The 25,522-nt window shown below is 36.6% G+C and overlaps 2 protein-coding genes across 3 annotated transcripts in view; both read right to left on the minus strand.

Moving 5' to 3' along the window:
- Nucleotides 1-25,522, minus strand: part of LOC101882393 (uncharacterized) — a 771,022-nt gene that overhangs the window by 164,130 nt on the left and 581,370 nt on the right. The gene's annotated exons all lie outside the window — the stretch shown is intronic.
- On the minus strand, nucleotides 5,380-24,755 carry utp15 (UTP15 small subunit processome component). Of its 2 annotated transcripts, none has more exons than XM_005158982.6 (13): nucleotides 24,632-24,755; nucleotides 23,186-23,325; nucleotides 22,968-23,060; nucleotides 20,450-20,634; nucleotides 18,667-18,845; nucleotides 17,743-17,868; nucleotides 12,678-12,810; nucleotides 12,515-12,596; nucleotides 12,252-12,407; nucleotides 10,695-10,796; nucleotides 9,932-10,065; nucleotides 5,910-5,968; nucleotides 5,380-5,804 (listed from the first exon to the last, which is right to left on the minus strand). In XM_005158982.6, the coding sequence occupies exons 2-13, from the start codon at nucleotides 23,273-23,275 to the stop codon at nucleotides 5,590-5,592; spliced, it is 1,554 nt and encodes a 517-aa protein (XP_005159039.1). In that variant the 5' UTR covers nucleotides 23,276-23,325; nucleotides 24,632-24,755; the 3' UTR covers nucleotides 5,380-5,589.

The following is a 25,522-nucleotide window of genomic DNA, read 5'->3' on the forward strand; positions in this document are numbered from 1 at the left end:
TTGGAGAAACGGGAGCACCCGAAGGAAACCCCCACCAACACGAGGAGAACACGCAAACTCCACACAGAAATGCCAACTGACCCAGTCGGGACTCGAACCAGCGACCTCCTTGCTGTAAGGCGACAGTGCTATCCACTAAACACCATTTGAATACATTACTCCTATTTGATGGTCTAATCATTTTAAAAGCATTGTGTAAATCTAAATAGATGACTTACAAAAATATTATTTTATGCACAGCTTATTTATCATGAACGCATTCTTTACTCTTCACTTTAAGACTTTGCATTATGAAGCATTGATAAATAAAAATAACAGAAGTATTATTTTAACTTGGCCCCACAATTCAACTCAAACTCAATTTTAAAAAGTGAATATTTGTTTCAAGTACCTTTTAAACATCACAGTACACTTAAAATTCATCACTAAGTTGTCATTCTATGTAAAAAATAAGCAGTTTTTTAAATACTGATATAACCTGGGCCCAGTTTTGTAAAAATATGAAAAATAAATTAAATGATCCAGATCAAGCTGGTCTAGATTATGAAATCCTGGACTAACTGATCTCTTTTATGACAACAGCAGGTATAGGCAAATACCAGTGGCCACAAACAGCCATTGTTCATTTTAATAAGGAACTGAAACACTGCAATCAACAAACAGTTGACCTTTTTTAGTTTGTTCTAATACAATACTGCTTTGATATTGTTGTTTACCATATCTCATTAGATGTGGCATGCTTCATAGTGGCTTCAGATATTAATAAATGGGTCACACTTTACAATAAGGTTCATTAGTTAATGTTAATTAATGCATTTACTAACATGAACAAACAATGAACAATACATTCACTACTGTATTTGTTCATGTTAGTTAAGGTTAGTTAATGAAAACACAGTTGTTCATTGTTAGTTCATGTTAATTCATGGTGAATTAACTAATGTTAACAAGCATGGACTTGGATGTTAATAATGCATTAGTAAATGTTCAATTATGATTAATAAATGCTGTACATGTGTTGTTCATGATTAGTTCATGTTAGTAAATGCATTAACTAATGAACCTTATTGTAAAGTGTTACCAATAAATGTATATCATCAGTAACCATTATCACTGTGATCATTCACATAAAAAACAAAACTTTTTAATTTTATTTGGTTCAAAAATCCATCCTTCTGATGGGATCAGGATAATCCTGTTTTTTATTTATTTATTTATTTTTAGATCAAATAGATCCCAATTGGAGTTCAACGTTTTGAATAACCCAAAGGACAGATTTGATCTAAATCAAGAAGTCTCCACTTCACTTCCTAATCTGCAATTGCCTCTCTGAATATCACACTAATTGTACCCAAAAAATAAATAAATAAATAAATAAATAAAAAAAAATACTAATACTACTAATACTTCCCTTCTTAGACTTTACAGACCTGAAACTTGCCTATAGGACTTATTCATTGTTGCTCTTAGTCGTGTAAATTGCTTCCTTGTCCTCATTTGTAAGTCGCTTTGGATAAAAGTGTCTGCTAAATGACTAAATGTAAATGACTAAATGTAAATGTAAGATTGGATTATGTGGTCCAATCTTAATTCAAAATCCCTGTTACTTTTAAACAAACCCATTTCTAAGATTTGACCCAATCCATTGTACAAAATCCCACTGGATTACTTTTGAAAAACTGGGCCCAGAACTGTTTGATTAAACAAGATTGATTCTTTCATTAGTATTATTTCTTACTGTAATGTGATTTTAGTTTCATATAATTTGATAAATGCACAAGTCTATGAATCTGTAGTTATGATAAATTCTTACCAAAAAATAAATGAGTAAAAAAATGGCAAGAAAATGGAAGCTTGTTAAAGAACACAATATTTTTTTAAACAGCACTGGGATTAAATCTATCAGTTTTAGAGTTCAGAACAGAAGTGTGGACATATGTGTAACTACTTTTTATATCCACTGTAAAACAGATTTATGAAAACATTATTTCAATAAGATTGCAGTCAAAATGTACACTATTTGCATTAACAAGGTTGCGGACAGAAGGCATACAGCTGGAAGTAAGAATTACTAATTAAAGTACCCATTATATTGTGTTTTACTTACATCTACCCCTCACAGTAATGTACAGAATATGCTATTTTGATATACGCATGCCCAATTATTTGCAACTGTATCTCTTCTAGACTTTACTCGTTAACCCAGCCACCAAAAGAAATGTATATAATTTATCAAATTACTCATGACATTGTGTCAACAACTACTGCAAATATCTTCCCTTTCAGTAATGTAAAAATTATGCTATATTAATATGTCCATGTCCAAGTATAAACAGCTGTATCCTTTCTAGACTTTACCCATTAACCCAGCAACCACAAAAAAATGTTTATATTTATACCCAATACATCGTTTAACAAACATCTCCCCCTCACAATAGCCTAAACATTGTGCTATAATGGTATGTGCATGCCAAGTACAGTTGAAGTCAGAATTATTAGCCCCCTTTTAATTTTTTTTTTCTTTTTTTAATATTTCCCAAATGATGTTTGACAGAGCAAGGAAATTTTCACAGAGTATCTGATAATATTTTTTCTTCTTGAAAAAGTCTTATTTGTTTTATTTTGGCTAGAATAAAGCAGTTTTGAATTTTTAAAAAACTATTTTTTGGACAAAATTATTAGCCCCTTAAAGCTAATTTTTTTCGATGGTCTACAGAACAAACCATCGTTATAGAATAACTTGCCTAATTACCCTAACCTGCCTAGTTCACCTTATTAACCTAGTTAAGCCTTTAAATGTCACTTTAAGCTGTATAGAAGTGTATATAAGAAAAATATCAAGTAAACTATGATTTACTGTCATCATGGCAAAGATAAAATAAATCAGTTATTAAAAATACGTTTTTAAAACTATTATGCTTAGAAATGTGCTGAAACAATCTTCCCTCCGTTAAACAGAAATTGGGGGAAAAAAATAAACAGGGGTGCTAATAATTCAGGGGGGCTAATAATTCTGACTTCAACTGTATATGCAGCTGTATCGCTTTTAGACATTAGGGTGATTAAAACATTACACCTTGTGTAACTAATGAACGTGAAGAGTACTTAAACAGCAGAAAACAAGATCATAGATGTTCAGTTTGACCCCCTACAGACACTGGAATGACATCAACCTCGTTGCGCACACTCTCTGTAGCATCTCTGGCGTAACAGGTTGGATAGCTGCAGATATGTTTTTTTTTAGTTCCTCAATGTTAGCTGGTAGAGGTGGTCAAAACACCATATCTTTAACGTACCCCAATAGAAAAAAAAAAAAGTCCCAGGGGGTGAGGTCAGAGCTTAATGGAGACCAGTGATGAAGTGCTGTCACGTGACTGGACCAAAGCCGAACCATATCTGGGCCAAGTTAATAACTCATAAATTGGCCTGAACTGGGCCAGATAGGTTGGTGTCACAATTGCAATGAAGCGCTGCGCTGTAGGCACGGGCATGCTTTTTCTCAAAGTGACCTGATTTGTAGAATTTTTTTCTTTTCTCAAAAATTATTTTAATGTATTTTAAATGTGGGTCAAGACTGGCCAAACTTGCATGGCCCACATATCAATCTGGGCCAAATATTACGTTTTACAATATTGTGTGTCACTTTAAAGATGGTGCCACCTCTGCCATACCCGGGCCATGTTTGGCCAACATGCTGTATGCCAGTGCTGGATGAATGCTGCTGTGCCAGCTTTATGCCAAATCTGGGCCAGAATTCTTTGCTACTAGGGGAGCTGCCTTGCGGCTGATCCATTGCTTTGGGCACCTCTCGTTCAATAGGCAAGTAAGGCAACCAAATGAAACTTCAGAGCTTCCTTAAGATGACTGAAAGAGCTTAGCTCTCTTCTTTTTTTGCAGAGTTTTCGGTTTTTAACGTTGTGGTATTCTTTTTGAATCACCCTGTACATTAACCCAGCCACCAGAAAATGTATTTCATTATCAAATTACTCATTACATTGTGTTTAACTAACATCTACCCCTCACAGAAATGTAAAAATTATAGTATATTGATATGTGCATATCCAAGTATCCACAGCTGTATCCCTTCTAGATACATTAACCCGGCAACCAAAAATGTTTACATTTATTAATCTACTCATAGCAGTGTTTTACTAACATCTACCCCTCACAATAATGGAAAAATAGACTATTATTATTATTATATTATATGTTGTTTTAAACTTTTTTACAATGTAGATAAAAAGCAGCTTCACATAAAAGATCATAGTAAATTAAAACAGTGTAGTTCAGTTTTTAGAGTTTAAGTTCTGTTCAGTGTGGTTTTATAATCACTACTGAGTCCAAACACTGAAGAGCAAATCCATCGATGTGTGCCTGTCCAAGTATAAGCAGCTGTATTTCTTCTAGACTTTACCCACCTACCCAGCCACCAAAAATTATTTACATGAATTAAATACCTGGGTGATGCAGTGGCGCAGTAGGTAGTGCTGTCACCTCACATCAATAAGGTCACTGGTTCAAGCCTCGGCTGGGTCAGCTGGCATTTGTATGTGGAGTTTGCATTTTCTCCACTTGTTTGCATGGGTTTCCTCCGGGTACTCTATAGGTGAATTGGGTAAGCTTAATTGTCTGTAGTGTGTGAGTGTGAATAAGCATGTATGGGTGTTTCCCAGTGATGGGTTGCAGCTGGAAGGGCATGTAAAACATATCATGGATAAGTTGGTGGTTCATTCCGCTGTGGTGACCCCAGATTAATAAAGGGACTAAGCAGAAAAGAAAATGAATTATTAACATCTCTCTCTCACAGTAACGTAAAATTATGTTATGCTGACATATGCATGCCCAAGTGTTCGCAGGTGTACCACTCCTAGACTTTACCCATTAACCCAGCCACCAAAACATAGTTATATTTATTAAACTACCCATTACATTATTTTATACTAACATCTACCCCTTACAGCAGGGGTTTTCAACCTTTTTCACTTCGGGGCCCACTTCTTAAGGGGGTCATGACGATGCTAAGGGCTCACACTGTTTTGGGGCCCCCAGAGGTATTATCAGGGTCTCAAACGCCCCATCACCATTTCACTTCATGCAGTTTGTGAATAAACAGACTTGGGTGAACAAGTTGCAGACGCAATCATGAGACAGATTTTGAAGTAATCAATCAGAGAACCGGAAAAAGTACAATATTTGATCATTTTAACATAGTATAAATTATAGTTTAATAGTTGATTTTAATCTCATGGATCATCTGCAGGATCGCTGAGGCCCACCAGTTTAGAATGCCTGCCTCACAGTAACGTAAAATTATGCTTATCTTATTATCAGCCATCGAATAAGACAAGGAGGAAACTTTTCTGAAAAAAAAACACCACAGAAATTCAAAAGGTTTATGACAGGAATATACAAAATACAGTCTTAAATTCTGCGAACATCAGCAGAAAGTGAATGACACGCTGGCATTGGGCAACTTGTTACCCGCAGCTCCTTCTCGCACTTATTTCCTTCCATTTTCTCTTTCCAGTTTCACCACGTCTCAGTCAAGTCCAGCATGTTTCGGTTTGTGTCATGAGACCACACACGGCCTCAGGCAGCCTGTAGCTGGGACTCCTGCGCTGCTGCTGCCGCGCCAAAACTTGCAACCTCTTTTCTGGGCATCAGGGAGGCAAAAAGTGTGTCCAGGATTCCCAAAACCTGCAGAAGCTCCTGTTGAAGTTCTGCTTCTCGACCCAAAATCTCATAAAGACGCTGCAGCAGGCGCTCCACCACAGGTGACTGGGGAATAACCTGCTGATACAGATCTTCACATACACATCCACACATATACACACACACAAACAACAGTGTTTCAGCAGCAGAAATTCACTTCTTCATTCTCATTTGCTCACGTGCAGTGTGAAACTCACCCAGAACAATATCCCCGACTGTGAGCAGAGGCCGAGAGAAGCGCGGGTCGGTGATGTGCCTGAAAAACAACACACAAAAGCCCACATTCTGAATCACTGCAGGTCACGGGGTAATAAGACAAGGTGCTGGACAAGACACTGCAGGTGAAGTCAATAAATATAAGTAATGGGTTTTGCCATACTTCCCTGATTGAGTGATTATGGTGAAGATTTGCACTTTTTTGGTGTTAAAAGTGTTTTTAAAATGTTGTTTGAATATGCAAACTAGGCATTAATTCATTAAAAAAATTTGCATAAATTCCGATCACGTTGGATGAAGTCAGGTTCAAAGTTCTTGTTTTGATATTTCTGACATGTTAGAGTCAGGTTTTTACAGAGGAGATTTTGTAAATGGCATTTTAAACGCTGCAGAAGCTTCAATTAAGGATAAAAAAGCACATTTTCATAACTTTTTGTAGAATAAAATATACTGTTTAATCAGGCTAACTATCTATGCATTCTGTTAAAACCATTAAAATGTAGATGTTTAATAAATCTTTGTAGTGTGGTGTCTGTAAGAGCTGCTGAAGTGGAGATGTACAGCTAAAACCAAAAGGAAGAAAGTGGTAATAGTTTAGTTTATGTACCAATTCTCACTATTTATTTTAGGGGTATTACCTGCGTATTAATAATAATATTAACAATTACAATAATAATGATAAAAATAAATAATAATAAACAATAATAATACATAATGGATAATAATAATAATAATAATAATAATAATAATGAATATTAATAATAATATTAATTAATAATAAATAACAACAATAAATAATAAATAACTTATAATAATAATAATAATATGTCCTTACATATTACATATTCCTTACATCCTTATATAGCGCTTTTCTAGATACTCAGAGCACTTTACACATTTTTGAGGAGGGGATCTCCTCATCCACCACCAGTGTCCATCCACCTGGACGACGACATGCCATATTGTGCCAGACCGCATACCAAACACTAGCTGATTGGTGGAGGAGACAGAGTGATGAAGCCATCTATGGTGATATGGGATGGTTAGAAGGTCATGATGGACAGAGGACAGTGGGCAAATTTGCCCAGGATGCCGGGGTTAAACCCGACTCCTTTTCAGAGGACATTCTGGGATTTTTAACGACCACAGACCTCGGTTTGACCTCTCATCCGAAAGATGGCACTCGCTGAGTAGTAAAGAGTCCCGATCAATATACTGGGGTATTAGAACTCACACAAACTGCAGGTTTAGTGCCCCTTAACTGGTCTCGCTAACTAAACAGGTTTGTTTGATGTCATAGTGCGGTACGTTTAGCTAGTGTGAACGTGTGTTCTGAACTCAGGTGCACCGCCAACTGTACAACAAACTATGGTTTTCATAACGTTCGTTTGTGTGTGCGTGTGTCTGTGTCACGTTTCGTACCTTGGCGACACGTGCGGACTGAGCCAGGGCAAATACAGTAATACACAGTGTGTGCTTGTCTCCTCCAAAAACGTTTCTGCAGCTTCTGTGATGTTCTGAATGTTTATAAAATTTTTGCAGCAGATGGACGCGAGTCACTGTCTCTATGTTCAAAACCAAAAGTTTCAGTTGAAGCAGAATGACCGCGATGTGCGGATATCTTCCCATTTCATCGGTTTGCTTTCGTGACTGTCACTTAGCAATGGCCGTAAACAAAACAGCAGTTTGATGACGCAAGCGTACCGGGCTTCAGAAGGAAAAAAGACGGTGTGAACACAAACCAACCGAGAAGGTGGCAAGGGGAGACAATCGAACTTGGGTACAGTGCAGGCAATTGAACAAAGAGTGAAAGCACCCCCCTAACTTTCCCATGTGGTCTCCCATCCAGGACGCAGCCCTACTTGGTTTCAGTGGGCGACCATGAGTTGCAGAGAGCTAGCTGCCAGTCATTAAGATTATGATCTTATTCTACATCCCGATTCCCTAATCCTACCAATACCTAAACCCAACTACTACCTTGCCAACAATTAATAGGCAGCAAATTAGTAGTTTACTTACATAAAAATCATAGTTAATGGTTTGGAAATGGCAAAAATTGTAGCTTAAAATAAAGTGACCAAAAAAAGATCTTTTTCAAAAACTAGCTTTTAAAATGTGTATTGTAATTGAAATCTACAGACACAAATTAATAAAAAGTGTGACAAAAGAAACTCTTAAAAGTGTCATTTAAATGTTTTCTTTATAATAGATTGAAGAAAAAACTCCCAAAGAAATCAAAACTGACAGGTACTTGAAACTTTACTTTAGGTACTTTAAATGGCATAAATGTGTTCAGGACACTGGTGACAATGGTGGTTTTCTTCTGTTGTGTGAAGCAGTTCACAGATTTGAGAACCGCCTCAGAATTTCCCTCTGCTTTGATCTTTCTAAGAAGTTCTGGTTTTGTCACAAGAATTGAACATCCTGCATTTCACAGAACATCTGGACAAGGCAAAAAGTACTGCGCCTTTTGCACTAATCCAGCTGCCGTAGACCGATGCGCTGTGCATTATGGGATATGGAGGAAAAATATTTGTTGACAGCGCTTTACCAACAGAGAGAGAGAGAGGGGAAAACATTACCTGATGGATCATTGGTATTATTTACGCAAGATGACCATGTCGCAGTTTAGCTAAATTAACTCACGCCTCCTCCTGAAGTGACGAGCGATGCATTAAAACACTGTTTTCAAGCCGCAGCCGCGCTTCATTCTCAAAATGTATAGTTTGTCTAAAGCAGGGATGCAATCAGTCAGCGCAGTCGTCCCTCCAGAGTAGAAACGACATTTAGTGTCCGCCGGTTTTGTTTACTGGCGGGAGTTCATTGGCATTTTCCCGCACATGAAATCTAACAAATCAATAAGCAGTTTAGGAAATATGTTCAATAACATCTGGCCAATGAGAGAAAACAAAAAGAAGAAATATCTTGAATTAGACGCTTCAATCAAGTTATGCTATGTTCACACTAGAATACGTGGTATGGGTGGATAAATTGTCAATTTGCGCGTAAACATTGAGTTTACTTGATTTATTCACGCGTCAAATCCATTTCATTCGTGCGTCAAATTCACTGAGCAATATAACTTGGGCGGAGCATCTGTCTGCCCGGTGACTGTAGCTTAGTTGCTAAATGGCGAACATTGATTTTAATGAGAGAGTAGCTGTGTTTATGTGCTTTAGGAAGGCGGATAAACAGCATCAATTCATTTGGAGCCGTGTCGGAGTTTACTAGATCCATTCAGAGGTGCACCCAGCCCTGTGAGCTCATTAACTCCTCCGTGTCTGGTGTGAACGCAGCATTAGAGTGGCTGACTGTAATATGGTAACCTATCAAGTAGTATGTAGTATGGTAACTTTAGTATGGTAACCTAGCAACCAACAGTAAACAAGCCACGCATAATGGAGGAAGCTGATTGTAGTGAGTATAATGTTCGCAAGACTCTGAAGTCTGAAGTAATGCGTGTGTGTGTGTGTGTGTGTGTGTGTATACATACAATTAAAGTCAGAATGGTAAGACTTTCAGTGAATTTTTTTCCTTTTTTAAATATTTCCCAAATGATGTTTAACAGAGCAAGGAAATTTTCACAGTATGTCTGATAATATTTTTTCTTCTAGAGAAAGTCTTAATTGTTTAATTTTGGCAAGAATTAAAACAGTTTTTAATATTTTTAAAACCATTTTAAGGTCAATATTATTAGCCTCTTTAAGCTACATTTTTGTAATTGTCTACAAAGCAAACCACCGTTAAACAATAACTTGTTTAATTAACCTAGTTAAGTCTTTTAATGTCACTTTAAGTTTAATACTAGTATCTTGAAAAACATCTAGTATAATATTAATGTACTGTCATCATGGCAAAGATAAAAGAAATCAGTTATTAGAAATAAGTTAAAACTATTATGTTAAGAAAAGTGTTGACAAAAACCTTCTTTCTGTTATGCCTATGAAGAATCCTTGTAAACCACATATAGAAGTGTGTGTGTGTGTGTGTGTGTGATACTCACTTGAGAAGAAAGTTGAGTATCTTGGTTAAGCTCACTTCATCTCGCCCAGCGAGGGCGTTTTTCAGTGTTCCTCTGCGGTTCAGCTCCATTATTACTGCGACCGTCACCTCTGGTTTAGTAGTTCGCGTCCATGTCTGCGAAAACACAAAAACATACACTGATATCTTCATCTGAGTAATCAAACCAAATAAGCACATTTGGTCACAATTATTAGCCCCCCGTACATTTTGTTCCTCAATTTCTGTTTAACAGAGAGAAGATTTTTTTCAACACATTTCTAAACGTAATAGTTTTAATACCTCATTTCTAATAACTGATTTATTTTATCTTTGCCATGATGACAGTACATATTATTTGACTAGATGTTTTTCAAGATACTAGTATTAAGCTTAAAGTGACATTTAAAGGCTTAACTAGGTTAATTAAGCAGGTTAGGGTAATTAGGCAAATCATTGTATAACGATGGTTTGTCCTGTAGACAATCAAAAAACAATATTGCTCGAGGGGGCTAATAATATTGACCTTAAAATGTTTGTTAATAAATTAAAAACTGCTTTTATTCTAGCTGAAAAAAACAAATAAAACTTTCTCCAGAAGAAAAATATTATCAGACATACTGTGAAAATCTCCTTGCTCTGTCAAACATCATTTGCAAAATATTTAAAAAAGAAAAACAATTCACAGGGGGCGAATCATTCTGACTGCAACTTTATGTACTTTTTTTTTTTTTTAGATATTATTGTATATAAAGCTTCATGTTCACCTCAAGCGCAGTGTCCAGGGCTTTGGAGACCTCAAATCTTTTCAGCTGTTTGTCGTATTTCTGTAGATGCTGCCTCACTGGTTTACTGACCAGGAAATCATCCTAAAAGAGATGAGAATAGAGTTAGTGTAGATGATAATATAAATTTAATATGTTTCTTGTTTTATTTGTTGGTGTAAACAAGCCTTAAGAAAATTGATTTAGTAATTAAAAAAAAAAAAGTAAAATGTTTATCTAAAAAAATTTTCAATTATAAAATATAATTTTTTCCCCTAAAAAGCATACACTCACTGGCCACTTTACTAATTTCAACCTTACTAATACAAGGGGTTGGACCCCCTTTTGCCTCCTGAATTCCCTTAATCATGGCATAGATTCAACTAGATACTGGAAATATTCCTCAGAGATTTTGGTCCATATTGAGATGATAGCATCACGCAGTTGCTGCAGATTTGTCGGCTGCACATCCATGATGCGAATCTCCCGTTCCACCACATCCCAAAGATGCTCTATTGGATTGAGCTCTGGTGACTGTGTACAGTGAACTCATCATCATGTCCAGGAAACCAGTATGAGATCATTCGTGCTTTATGACATGGTGTGTTATCCTGCTGGAAATAGCCATCAGAAGATAGGTACACTGTGGTTATAAAGGGATGGACATGGTCAGCAACATTATTCAGGTAGGCTGTGGCGTTGACACAATGTTTAATTGGTACTAATGGGCCCAAAGTGTGTCAAGAAAAATATCCCCTACACAATCACACCACCACCAGCAGCCTGAACCACTGATACAAGGCAGGATGGATCCATGCTTTCATGTTGTTGATGCCAAATTCTGACCCTACCATCCGAATGTCACAGCAGAAATAGAGACTCATCAGACCAGGCAATGTTTCTCCAATCTTCTTTTGTCTAATTTTGGTGAGCCTGTGTGAATTGTAGCCTCAGTTTCCTGTTCTTAGCTGGCAGAAGTGGCACCCAGTGTTGTGCATTCAGAGATGTTCTTCTGAATACCTCGGTTGTAATGAGTGAATTTTTTTTGAGTTACTGTTGCCTTCCTATCAGCTGGAACCAGTCTGGCCATTCTCCTCTGACCTCTGGCATCAACAATGCATTTGCACCCACAGAACTGGCGCTCACTGGATATTTTCTCTTTTTCTGATCATTCTCTGTAAACCCTAGATATGGTTGTGCATGAAAATCCCAGTAGATCAGCAGTTTCTGAAATACTCAGACCAGCCCGTCTGCCACCACCAACCATGCCACATTCAAAGTCAATTAAATCACCTTTCTCCCCCATTTTGATGCTCGGTTTAAACTGCAGCAGGTCGTCTTGATCATGTCTACATGCCTAAATGCATTGAGTTGCTGCCATGTGATTGGCTGATTAGAAATTTGAGTTAACTAGCAGTTGGACAGGTGTACCGAATAAAGTGGCCGGTGAGTGTAAATAATATATTTTGTAATACATGCATCATATAATATAATATTTTGAACTTATATTTCTTAAACTCAAGTTAAAGTGAGAAAAAATTATTAATGCAAATATAATACCTGTCTAGGCACAAAGTTTTTCCCCTTAACAAAGAAGCGGTACGACGGACCGCGTTTCCTTCGACCTGTTAAAGCTTCTTTCTCTTCTTTGTGTTTCCTGTGTCTGATGCTCAACACACCATTGGTCATTCCTACAGCGACTGCTTCATCATCAGGCTAGAGGAAAAACCACAATAAACAACACCTTACACCAAGAGCAAGTGGAAATAACACTTATATTATTATATGCAAACATTTCCTTCAGTGTAATGAGCTAAACGTACCGCAACAGCCAGACTGAGAATAGATGACGCACAGTCAAAATTATGCACAACCTTATAGGATGAGTTATATACTTTGACGTGCCTAAAATGGAAAGTAAACACAATAAATCCAACTTTCCCATCAGAGAGGCATTAAAGTGCACATATAATCACTCAGACATACCGGTCCAGTGATGCTGTCAGCAGTTTGTTGCTTGAACTCAGACATGCACAGGTTACTGTTTTATGATGATTTTTAAGAGAAACAAGCTGCTGTCCACCTTTCAACAGGTCCCAAACTTTTACATAGCGCCCTCCTGTAACAAAAAAACAACAACAAATACATCTTTAAAAGGGGACCTATTATGCAAAAATCACTTTTATAAGGGGTCTAACACAGTTGTAAGGCAACAGACTGTGAATATAACCAGCCTCTAATGGTAAGAATGTATTATATATTTTTTTATAATTACACTTGATAAAAACAGTCTGCAGAATCCCTTTGAATGACAGTCTGCCATTGTATATTTTATCATAGGGAAAAAGCTCCGTCTATTAGTGACGATCTCTCCTTCATTAGCATAGGACATTAGTCTTGTTTCTGAATCTGCCACTATGCAGACACATAGGAATTTGTAGCTCCGCCCTCTTTTGAAATTTGAATTTTAACTGACCAAAGCGAGTCACCAAATCGGCTTAAAGCATAAAAGCGGCAGTTCTGAAGAACCTCTAACAAGAGGTTACATGTGCTGCTGAAGATTACAGACACAGATGAGAGGTCTGCTCTGACTGAGGGCTATATTTCGTGTTGTTTTAGAACCTAAATAAGGACTTAATGTATGCTGTGAGTCGTTTTTGTGTAATTGATAACATCATTTATATATTTACTTTACATAATTGCAGACATTACAGTAGGATATTTCGCACTGTCATTGATCTGCAGTTATAATCAAATCCTGTTTATAGAAAAGTTAGTGATACACATTTATATACAGTAATTGTGTGTATAAAGCATATGTTTTGTGAGCAGTGCTTCTCATATGATATGTGAATTACCCATACAGCTTTACTGTAGACATTTTCTCGAGTGAAAATAACGTCAACTGAAACTACACCATACACACCAAAAGAGTACCATTGGTACCCTGTTAGCAGTGGAAACGCAAGCCTAATAAAGGTGACCCATACCGACCCGTACCATACTGTACCACTCAGTGGAAACGGGCACTAAGGGTCAAACAACAAAAAATAAGGTCAAGAATCTTGGTGTGACTCTGGAGTCAGATCTGAGTTTCAATAGTCATGTCAAAGCAGTAACTAAATCAGCATCTCAAAAACATTGCAAGAATCAGACGCTTTGTTTCCAGTGAGGACTTAAACCTGATTTATACTTCTGCGTCAAGTGACCGGCGTAACCCACGGCGCATGCAACGCGTGTGGCTGTGCATTTATCAGGGTTCTTACACCTTTTACAACTTCAAATTCCAGCACATTTCCAGCACTTTCAAGGTGCATTTTTATGCTTTTCCAGCACCTAATAACCACGGTTAATTCTGTTTATATATGCTGTATGTACTTTTTTCACATTTAAATCCATTGTGTTATTTTAAAAAACACAATATGACATTTCAACTTAAATCGTTGAGTACTTCAGAGCATAGATTTATTGGGATAGTTCACCCAAAAAAGGTTAAAACTAAATAAAATAAAAAGTTCAGTTATTGGATGAAGTATGTTTTTAAGTTTGGTCTCTTACTACCTAAACTTGATATCTCAAAAAATGAGCTTACAGTCAGATTTTGTTTGGGTATAGTACCAAACTTTCATGACCAGTTGTTAATTTTTTTACAGTCATTGGATTGGTGTTTCAGGTGCAAAGATGCATTCTGGGTGAATGTCTCCTAAATACATATGAAGCTAAAAGTGCTAAGACAATCTGAATTTGAATTGTGTTAATTTAAATTCTTGTAAACTTAAAACTAATTTTTACATACCCAATATCTGCAGTCTTTGAATTTAAAACCAAAAAATTTTTTTTTATGTCTATAAAAATCTGACTTAAAAAATTAAGTTGTCTTAAATTTCAGATGTTCAATAATCAAGTTAAGAAATACAAATTCAAAACATTTCTAATAGGACATAATCAGTATTGTTAACTTACAGTTGTTAATAATTCAATTTAACACAATTCAAATTCAGATTGTTTGGCTTATTATTAGCTCCATAAATACGCACATGCGATGAACATTTTGCAATGAAAACTGATCGCACGACAACAATTTATGCACTCGCACATATGCTCCCGAATATATTTTGAGGTCACATAGATAAAATCGTGTGCATATGCAACCAAACAGTCACAATTTCGAGCACTGATAATATAAATTCAAGCAGGTTCAAGCACTTTGTTCAAAATCCAAGCACTTTTCTAACCTTGAAAACACTGTATTAAAAATCAAGCATTTTCCAGGATTTCCAGCACCCGTAAGAACCTTGATTTATACTTCTGCGCGCCGTCTCTGTTGGTCTGCATTAACACTTCCGAAACGCTAGTTGGCAGTGAGGTGTAAATGTTCCTATGTGTCGAGTTTCCTCGCTGCTTTTCCTGAACACTACCGGGATGTACAAGTGGCTCAAACTCGCTCATTTTGAGGCAGGAACTGGTGGACGTGCAACAACTTTAACTATGAGGTAAACACAAAACAAAACTTTCCATCTGGAGCTCCTTCACAGGACTCCACACTTGTAAACAATCGCTCCATCAGGCTCGCACCATTCACGCGGCTCTTGGTCCCGCCCAGACTCGTCAGCGCTACCAAGTAGCGACGTGTAGTTACATTTTTTGAGAGGTGCACGTCAGCGACGCCGACATCCACGGTGAAGGGCTATGCGTCAGTGCGGTAGCATACGCCGGCTTTTGACGCAGAAGTATAAATCAGCCTTTAGAGAAACTTGTTCTTGCTTTTATCAGCAGCAGGGTGGATTACTGTAACGGACAGCTCACGGGCCTTCCTAAAAAGACAGTCAGACAGTTGCAGCTCACCCAGAACCCTGCGGCCAGGATTCTGACTAGAACTAGGAAATCAGAGCACATCACACCTGTCCTCAGGTCTTTACACTCGCTTCCAGTTACCTTCAGAATATATTTTAAAGTATTATTACTGGTCTAAAAATCACTAAATGGCCTAGGACATCAAAACATTACAGATATGCTGACTGTCTGTTTTTATACTAATCTGTTTTCAATCATTTTTATTTTTTCTTATACTTTTTTCTTTTATACTTTTTGTCTGTCTTATTCCCGTTTACGTAAAGCACTTTAATTTGCCACAGTGTATGAAATGTGCTAAATAAACTTGCCTTGCCTTTCTGCACATTTTAAAATATCACATTAAAAAATGTGAACGGCAAGATTCGCATAAACATACGAGAACAGCTGAGTAACAAACTTGTTATCCAATGAGAAAAAGGGCATATAAACTATGTTGAAAACACATTTACCAAATAAATTCCAGCATGTGCATCAATCATCAAAATATTTTGCTAGAAGAGATCATGTGATGATAGAAATGGGTGCAATGAGATGGCATTTAAAACCAAAGTGTGGACTGAACACATTGAACCACATCTGAATTGTTGTTTTGCTCATTCTTAAAGGGTCACAAAACACCAAAACACATTTTTTGAGCTGTTGACAGTCGTATATGTGTCACACACTGCTAAAAACACTATTAGGACGCCTATATTTCACAAAAAAGTGTAAATTGGTTGTTTTTGCGTTATTTCAAGCAAATTCGTACTTCCGGTTGGAAACAAATTTTTGAAGCTGCGTCACGGTCATGACATAATAGCGTGTATTCCAGCATGCAGACTGGACGTCTGTGCCAGAGTGTGTCTTATTACGTCTTACAGTGTGATGCATTAATGCATGAGTAAGGCTTGGTTCAAACCAATCAGCGCGCTCTATTGTGCAACTTCATTAATATTCATTAGTGTCAGAGTGTAGACGGCAGAGACGCCACGTTGTGTTGGCAAAACAAGCGTGAAGTGTTGCTTTTATAGTTTGCTGCAGTTAAGTTTTGTTTTCATTTTCTCTCTGTGAGAGCACAACTGGCGTCACGTGTGGATTAACAGTGTACGCGACACGCGACAACAATAACTTACATGTCTAAGGAGGATTATTGTTTACCTGAGAGCTGTTCTCATCTGCAAACGCTGAGATCCAGATTCGCTTGTAGTATTCTCTAAATAAAGACGCGGCTCTAGTTGCTGTGGATTGTCCTGTCTACAGATGAGGTAAGTGAGCGAGCAGTGCTCTTTGTTTATTCAGTTCCTATTTTATTAGTATCAAACAAACTATTGCACCGAGTGTAAACAAGTTAGCACTAACAGTCACAACCAAACTATAACCTCGTGTTGGATTTTGTGACCGGAATAACACACGCGGCATCTGAGTTTGCTGGAAATGGAGTTTTTTTTTTCTCTCATTCGCCGTGCGGTATCAAACATTGCATGAAAAATACACACTTAGAGCAGTTCCTCGAATCAAATATCTCGTTTGTCGCGAGGGACGTGAATGAATTCCCTGAATGAAAGAGCCAAACTGCAGTTAAACTCCACCATTTAATAATTTGGCAAATAATTCGACTACAGATGTCCATGTAAACACAGTCCCTTTCTCCCCTGTGTGTGTGTGTGTGTGTGTGTGTGTCTGTGTGTGTGTGTGTGTGTGTGTGTGTTTTGACTCTGAAATCCAGCGCGTCCAAATAGACACTCCCACACCAAGCCTCTTTTCTTCCTCCGACACTCCCCCCTAAACAGAGCTGGACACGCCCACTTTTCTGACTTTTTCCAAAGTAGAGGTGTGAAAACACCCTGCTGAAACGAGGGGGTTTCATGGCCCTTTAAATCCCTCAGCCAAAGTCTATCATCAAAGTGGTTCAGTTTTATAATTATTATTATTATATTACTACTACCTCCAGGATTGTCTTGAACGTCTGTGCTCCCAAAGAGCGGCTTACGCCTCTAAAAGTCATTTATTATATAAGAAAAAAGGCGGTGGCTTCTCCTACTACCGCAGCAAGTTTTTTATATAAATATTTGGCAGGAGTCTATCAGGAAACGAATGTTTTGTTCTCTTTGACTCATTAGATGGATATGCTGCTTCATTCCCAAATGTTTTATGTGATATTTCAGTTTTGTTCATAAATCTAATTTGCATGTTTGGATAAAAAGTGAGTGTTTTTCACCTGTGGACACCAGCAGAGCCTCAGACGGGTACAGCAGCACACACTCCACAGGCTGACCATGCTGCATTGTCATCACACTGTTTCCAGAGCGCACGTCGAACATTTTCACTGTGTGGTCATACGAACCTGCAACAGAGACCAACATCAACAACTGTGCACATCGACATAAACATCACCAACTGTACATACATTAACTGTACAGGGAAAATCAACGCATAACACCAAATATATGATGATCCATAAATGTAAAGCGATTGAAAAATAGAAATAATCAAGCACGTTTACAAAATGAATAGAATGAGAACCACGATTAATCAAACATGATCTCAATTCCTAAATAAAAAAATTTTGACTTGTGAATAAAACTCATATTCATCGCCTGGTAATTATGTGAATCATTTCCTGAGTGTGTTGTGCATTAAGACATTTTAAGTGTCAAAAAACACACTGATACACATATAAATGCCCTATTACCTGAGCCAATCATATACTGGCCATGATACATAACCTTTACTAAATGTTTATTAAAATGTTATTATTTAGAGATTTTTTGCATAAACGAAAAGCTTTTAGACAAGCTTATATTAATTTCTAGACAACATGACACAGTTTCTTACCTTCAATGTTAAGTAATCAATATTTGATGAAATAACTCTGACCTATTAATAAAAACTGCAGCATTCATTTGAAACTAAACATTTTGTAACATTATTATTTTAAGTAACTATTAAAGTAATAAATTCATAGTATATGCGAGTATATGTACTAGCTAATTATTACTATCATGCTCTTATTAATAAACAAAACTAACAATATCCTAGCTTGTGTCTATATTTTGCACATGTTAATTTTATTATTGTAAATACTAAACCATACAGATCTGGCTGAAACTGAATGCAGAAGATGTAAATGAAAGGCCGTTACCAGTGACAAACACGTCTGGGTTGAGTTTGCTGGGAGCAATGGCTCTGATATAATCAGTGTGTTCTGTGATTGAACTGAGCTCAACGGCACTGGCGACGTCCCACACACGACACGTCAGGTCATCTGAACCCGACAGCACACGAAAACCATCAGACAGGAACGAGGTGGCATGCACCGCTCTGCAGATCAGGGAGAAAACCGAGATTTAATAGAGATTCAGGTCATTCAAAATATAATTCCACAGTACATTGTTTTTTTTACTTTTAAAATATTGACACTCAAAAAAAAAAAAAAAAAAAACTGCATTAATTAAAATGATCACTTTTATTGCATGTTTAATTTCTTCATTTGCATGACTCAATGTTAAAGAGTTTTACACCGGGTCTAGTCAGGCCAGTAACTGTTGTTCAATTTACACAGAGCCAGCTGGGAATGAACGAATATATAAAATATAATGGTAAATAAACATAATTAATAATAAATAATATAAATAAATAACAAATTAATAAAATAATTATATCAATAAAGGAGTAAAATATAATATGAACAAATATGTTTTCATCCTTTTGATCCATGTAGCATTTTATTATGCCAAGTAGCACTCTAATAATAATTTATATAGTTGTAGTATAATATAATTATATATTATATTTATTATATTTAGTATAATATAATTATAATTTCAGTATTAGAGAAACTACTAGCCTAACTAGTGTGTGCGTGTATATGTGTACAAAAAACTATATTTATTTATTTATTTATTTATTAATTTATTTATTATTTATGTGTGTGTACTAGTCTAAGGATTTTTTGTTGGGCGATATATTGTCACAGAAATTGTTGCGATAAGAGATATTATTGTCATTTTGAGATCATTTTATGATTATGAGCTCAGGCAGAGTGATCATAGGGTTATTGATCACCTCCCTGACTAATGTCCTTCTCCCTCAATCACTCAGCTTAGATGGCCGGCCAGCTCTAGGAAGCTTCCTGGCGGTTCCAAACATCTTCCACTGATGGATGATGGAGGCTGCTGTGCTCATTAGAACTTTCAGAGGAGCAGAAATTTTTTTTGTAGTCTTCCCCATCCTTGTGCTTCAAGACAATCCTGTCTCGGAGGTCTACAGACAATTCCTTTGTCTTCATGCTTGGTTTTTGCTTTGACATGCATTGTCAACCCTGGGACCTTATATAGACAGGTGTATGCCTTTTCAAATCATGTCCAATCAACTGAATTGACCACAGATGAACTCCAATGAAGCTGCTGAAACATCTCCAGAATGATCAGTGGAAACAGAATTACCTGAGCTCAATTTAGAGCTTCACGGTAAAGGCTGTGAATACTGATGTGCATGCGATTTTTCAGGTTTTTTATTTTTAATAAATTTGCAACAATTTCAACAAATCTTTCTTCACACTGTCATTATGGGGTATTGTGTGTAGAAATTTGAGGAAATAAATTAATTTAATCCACTTTGGAATAAGGCTGTAACATAAAAAAATGTGGAAAAACTGAAGCACCTTGAATACTTTCCGAATGCACTGTATACAAAATTAAATATCCTGTTAGGCAAACGTCCAGTTTTAAACTTAAACCAGTGAGGTAGAATGTAAATGTCATTTTAAAATGGCTTTAACATAATATGTGAATTTGTAAATATATATTGCAATGGCAAAAAATAACAGAGGTCATCTCCAAGTATTCCATGATAACAGACCTATTCATACCACAAACATTCACAATTTCAATTATTTCATTATGGATACTGTTGACAATACATACTTGGAGTGTCCTTTGAACTGTCTGAGAGACACTCGACCCCCGATGTCGAACAGTCGGATCAGTCCCTCCTCACTTCCTGCCACTAAAAGTTTTCCATCTCCTCTGAAACTCCCACCATATGCCGTATCATGGAACCGCGTGAAGTTTCGAATGGGCTCTTGAGAGTGAAGTCCATATATGTGGACCTGATATAAAACATGACAACAGCAGCATTCAGCATCAGCATTCTTAATGTGCAAAAGCAGCATCACACAAATAACATCACCGCTATGTTTTCAATTCACAGAATACAGGGATTGCTAAACAGGGATCTCTAAATTTAGATACTAGATTTTATAAATCAGTCATCATAAATGGAAAAATAGTAGAGCAAGTCTCAAATTTTAGGTGTTTAGGGACAATTATTGACAATAAACTGAATTTTGATAGAAATGTAGAGGCTGTTTATGAAAAGGCAAGTCAGCACCTCAGTCTCCTCCACAAGTTGAGAAGTTTTAATATTAGTACACAGACTTTGAACAATGGCATATAGATCATTAATAGAGAGCGTTCTCACATATGTGTCATGGTTTGGGAACACAACAATTGAGCCGAAAAAGAAATTATAGCAAATAATCAATCAGGCAAATAAAACAACTGGTCATAAACAGCATTCGCTGCTGAATTTTTTTTGACTCCTTCATGGAAAAAACAGCAATTGGCATTTTTAAAGATAACACACATCCCATACACTCAGCTTTTGAAATGTGCTATTAGGACGCAGGCTAAAAACTGCTTATAAAAAGTAATTTATCCCAATTGCATGTGTTTTATTAAATCGGATCACTGTTTAATGTGAATGGTGCGGTTGTTAGGAAAGAGCTGCACTAATATGTATGGGGCTAATTTGTTTTTAGGTTTTTAATTCATGTGGTTGTCTTGATGAGTGTTGCTATTATGTCATTGTTGTATTTTTGTATCGGGCGATGCAGTGGTGCAGTAGGTAGTGCTGTTGCCTTACAGCAAGAAGGTCGCTGGTTTGAGCCTCGGCTCAGTTGCCAATTCTCTGTGGAGTTTGCATGTTGTCCCTGCATTCGCGTGGGTTTCCTCCGGGTGCTCCGGTTTCTCCCACAGTCCAAAGACATGCGGTACAGGTGAATTGGGTAGGCTAAATTGTCCGTAGTGTATGAGTGTTGTGTGTGTGTGTGTGTGTGTGTGTGTGTGTGTGTGTGGATGTTTCCCAGAGATGGGTTGCGGCTGGAAGGGCATCCGCTGCATAAAAACGTGCTGCATAAGTTGGCGGTTAATTCCGCTGTGGCAACACCGGATTAATAAAGGGACTAAGCCGAAAAGAAAATGAATGAATGTATTTTTATATGTATTTTACCAATTTTCTTTCTGTGCCATGCAAAACCGACAATAAAGTTTAAACAAACCTTAACCCAAATATGTGCAAGTTAAAAAAAATGTGACTTTAGGAAATAAAAATAGTGTTAATCGTTTTAACAGTAACATTTTTTGATGTCAATCAAGTACATTCATGGCTCTAATTACCATACATCTCATTACCCAAATGATATTAAATAAGACCAAATTCAATTTTCATACATTGCAAATTAACCATTCCCCATAAAAAAACATTAATTTGAACCACACATATGGAAAATAAAATATAAAATATTTATGCATGTTTAATATATTCAAATGACATATTTTACATGTTTTTATATTTATTTTACAATTTCAAATTGTGATTTATTACACACAATATTAAACATATAACTAAATTATTTGAATTTCATTTAGTGAGTTTTAAAAAGCTTAATTCAAGGTGATTTAACAAATACTTAGCTGACATAATGACTTCTTATTAACAGCTTGTGAAATTCGGTCACATTCAGGAAAAAATGCACAAATGTGAAAGACATATGTAATTGAGAGGAATAAAACGCTGCTTTTATTTTCTCTCGCTTTTAATACTCCATGATTGCTATTTTTATTGCTTTTTCTGATTTATTTGATAGTCTTGTTTACTTCTTACCTGTTATTGTCTCATTTTCTGTCCTTTACTACTATTTGCAGTGCTTTGGTCAAGTTCATTTTTTTTTTTTAAATGTGCTTCAAAATTAATATTGTATTGTACTAGAGAGAGGGGGACGTAGTGGCGCAGTAGGTAGTGCTGTCGCCTCACAGCAAGAAGGTTGCTGGGTCGCTGGTTCGAGCCTCGGCTCAGATGGCATTTCTGTGTGGAGTTTGCATGTTCTCCCTGCCTTCGCGTGGGTTTCCTCCGGGTGCTCCGGTTTCCCCCACAGTCCAAAGACATGCGGTAAAGGTGAATTGGGTAGGCTTAATTGTCCGTAGTGTGAGTGTGTGTGTGTGGATGTTTCCCAGAGATGGGTTGCGGCTGGAAGGACATCCGCTGCGTAAAAAAACCTGCTGGATAAGTTGGCGGTTCATTCCACTGCGGCGACCCCGGATTAATAAAGGGACGAAGCCGACAAGAAAATGAATGCATGTACTGGAGAGAGGTTGTACTTACTCTGGTGGAGGCCGTGACGGCATAATTGTGAGGTGGAAGAGGAGAGAAGTCGATCTTTGATACAGCGCCAAACTCTTTAATCTGTACAGGAGGCTTTAAAAAAAACAGACTGACATCAAAACCAGTGTACAGAAAGAATTAAAAAAGAAGTTGTCCTTTCAAAACACCCAAGATATACACATTCATTATGAAAACAAGTTGTCGGGCACACATCAAACCTTGTAGTTTTTCCAGTACAGTGTTTCTTCTGTCACTTTCTCTCCTAGTTTAGGATAGCTCAGGACTTTGGTGGGTTTGAACGAAGCCATCGCAGATATAAACACTGAATCTCAGCCGACAGCAGCTTCACACTGAGGACCTGAATAGATAAAACCACAGCAGTTTAGGATTGAAGTTGGTTTTATATTCACACATTCAGACTTTCTCCCCTTCAATATTATAATTTCAGAAAAGTATTATTTGCATAATGTAAATAGGGAAATCATATAAGCAGCCGATGACTATCAAAGTACGTTGTTCAGTCAATTAAATAGTGCTAATGTTGTTTTCAAGTCACACTTGCTTGAGATTTCCTACAGCATATTCAAAGTACGATATAAGGAGCATGTCAGAAGTTGTCACTAAACAAAAGTGCAAACAGAAAAGAATTTTACCTCAATAAAAAAGTTTGGGAATCTCTAACCAGTGCAGCGAGATGATCTTTACTGTCAGCCCATGATAAAGTGAGAAAAATGACTTAACCCTTATTGAACACTGTGTTTTAATTAACGTATATTTTTTATCATTTAGACCAGTGGTTCTCAAACTGTGGTACATGTACCACAAGTGGTACGCAGGCTTTTTTTTTTACTACTTACTGCATTAGATAATTAAATTTAAAGCAGTGTTTTGTAGTTACTTTTAAATATTATGAAATAAATAAGGAAATTAATCATGGAAACTTTAATGTAATACAGTTTGATATTTTTACCTTCGTCCCACAGCCCTAAATCAAGTTCACTTTTTGGCCCGCCATAAGAAAACATTTGAACACTTCTGCCAAGGTACATTCAAGTTTTTAGTCACTACCTGTTTAGTGAGATTGAGGTAAAGTTGCCTTTATATTTGCACGTTAAGACTTTCTCATTTTTTATTTAATTTCAGAAAAGTATTCTTTGCATAATCTATATGGGGAAATCATACAAGCAGCCAGCGACTATCAAAGTACAACACTGTTCAGTCAGTTAATGGTGTTAATGTTGTTTTCAAATCATACTTGCATGAGATTTTCAACCTAATATTCAAAGTACCATGATAAACAATACAGGGAGCATGTCACAAGTTGTGACTGAACGAATGTGCGAATATAAAACCAACTTTACCTCGATTTTAATGAATAATAAATGGGAAAATAAACCCAAAACAAATAATTCACTATCAGAGCTCATTTGCTAAACACGTGCAAACGTAAATACGCTTTACTTTCCGATACATTTATTTGGGCGCGTAAAACGTTTCCACAAAGTCTGTAAGATGATATATATGCTAAACAAATCGTTTATGTGTTAATATGTTTTTACAACGTACACTAACGTTACCATCAGCAATACACACTTTAAAGTGACAAGTTGAACTTTTTCACGAAACCGTATATTTTAATCTAACGATTATAAGGGATTTCTTACCTTACACGAGCTCCCAAAATAGTTAAATTGATTATAGTTACTGAAAGATTTTTATCAGACTTGAAAACATGAGCAAACTCACGTTGATTTTACATCCACATGGAGGCCGCCATTTTGTGACGCCACACTTCCGGTTTTCAACAAACTTTATCGATATTCATGAAAACAGCAATTTGCTCTGGCCTTTTCAAGCGATATATCTCTTTTTTTCTTCCCACTTTTTATTAATGACTTGGTTTTAATACGAGATTGTAGTCAATTATTATTCAAGCTTAGGTAACGTTGGTTTTATATTCGCACAATCAGACTTTCTCCTTAATAAAATAATTTCATTTGATTATTTGCAAATTCTAAATAGGGAAATTATTTTGTCAGCCAATGACTATCTAAATATAACATTGTTCACAGTCAATTAAAATGCTGATAATGTTTTGAAGTCATAATTAAATGTGATTTTAGCTCGAATATTCAAGTTAGCATAGTAAACAATATAGGGACCGTTAAAATGAACAAATGTGCGAATATAGAACTTTACCTCAATAATTTTCTGTTGTAGTTGATAATCTGCTTTAAATTGGATGTTTTTGTGCATTCAGTGACAGCTGTAGACTTTTTACTCCTGTGTTTTTATCAGCTTAACCATTCCCCCCTGACCTCTGGTATCAACAAAGTATTTTTACCCATTAAATGCCACCAAAGGACAATTTCTCTCTTTATTTTGAGCATTCTTTAGAAACTCGAAGCAGATCATCAGTTTGTGAAACCAAGAAAGCTGCCATGTTTAAAGTCACATACATCACCTTTCCTTTTTCCATTCTGATGCTCAGTTTAAACTTCTTGTGTGGCCAAACAAGGTCAAAAATCATCATACCTCTTTGAAATAACTACTTT

Source organism: Danio rerio, chromosome 18 (genome assembly GCF_049306965.1).
Source record: "Danio rerio strain Tuebingen ecotype United States chromosome 18, GRCz12tu, whole genome shotgun sequence".
In the NCBI taxonomy this organism is placed as follows: domain Eukaryota; kingdom Metazoa; phylum Chordata; class Actinopteri; order Cypriniformes; family Danionidae; genus Danio; species Danio rerio.

Bases quoted from the DNA above. Each gene is read 5' to 3' on its own strand.
- utp15 (XM_005158982.6), bottom strand. From the start codon at position 23,275: ATGGCTTCGTTCAAACCCACCAAAGTCCTGAGCTATCCTAAACTAGGA. The intron at 23,061-23,185 runs GTTTGATGTGTG...TTTTTTTTAAAG, and splicing joins TGTACTGGAAAAACTACAAG to CCTCCTGTACAGATTAAAGA. The intron at 12,811-17,742 runs GTGAAAAACACT...TTTTTGTTACAG, and splicing joins GGCTCTGCTGGTGTCCACAG to GAGGGCGCTATGTAAAAGTT.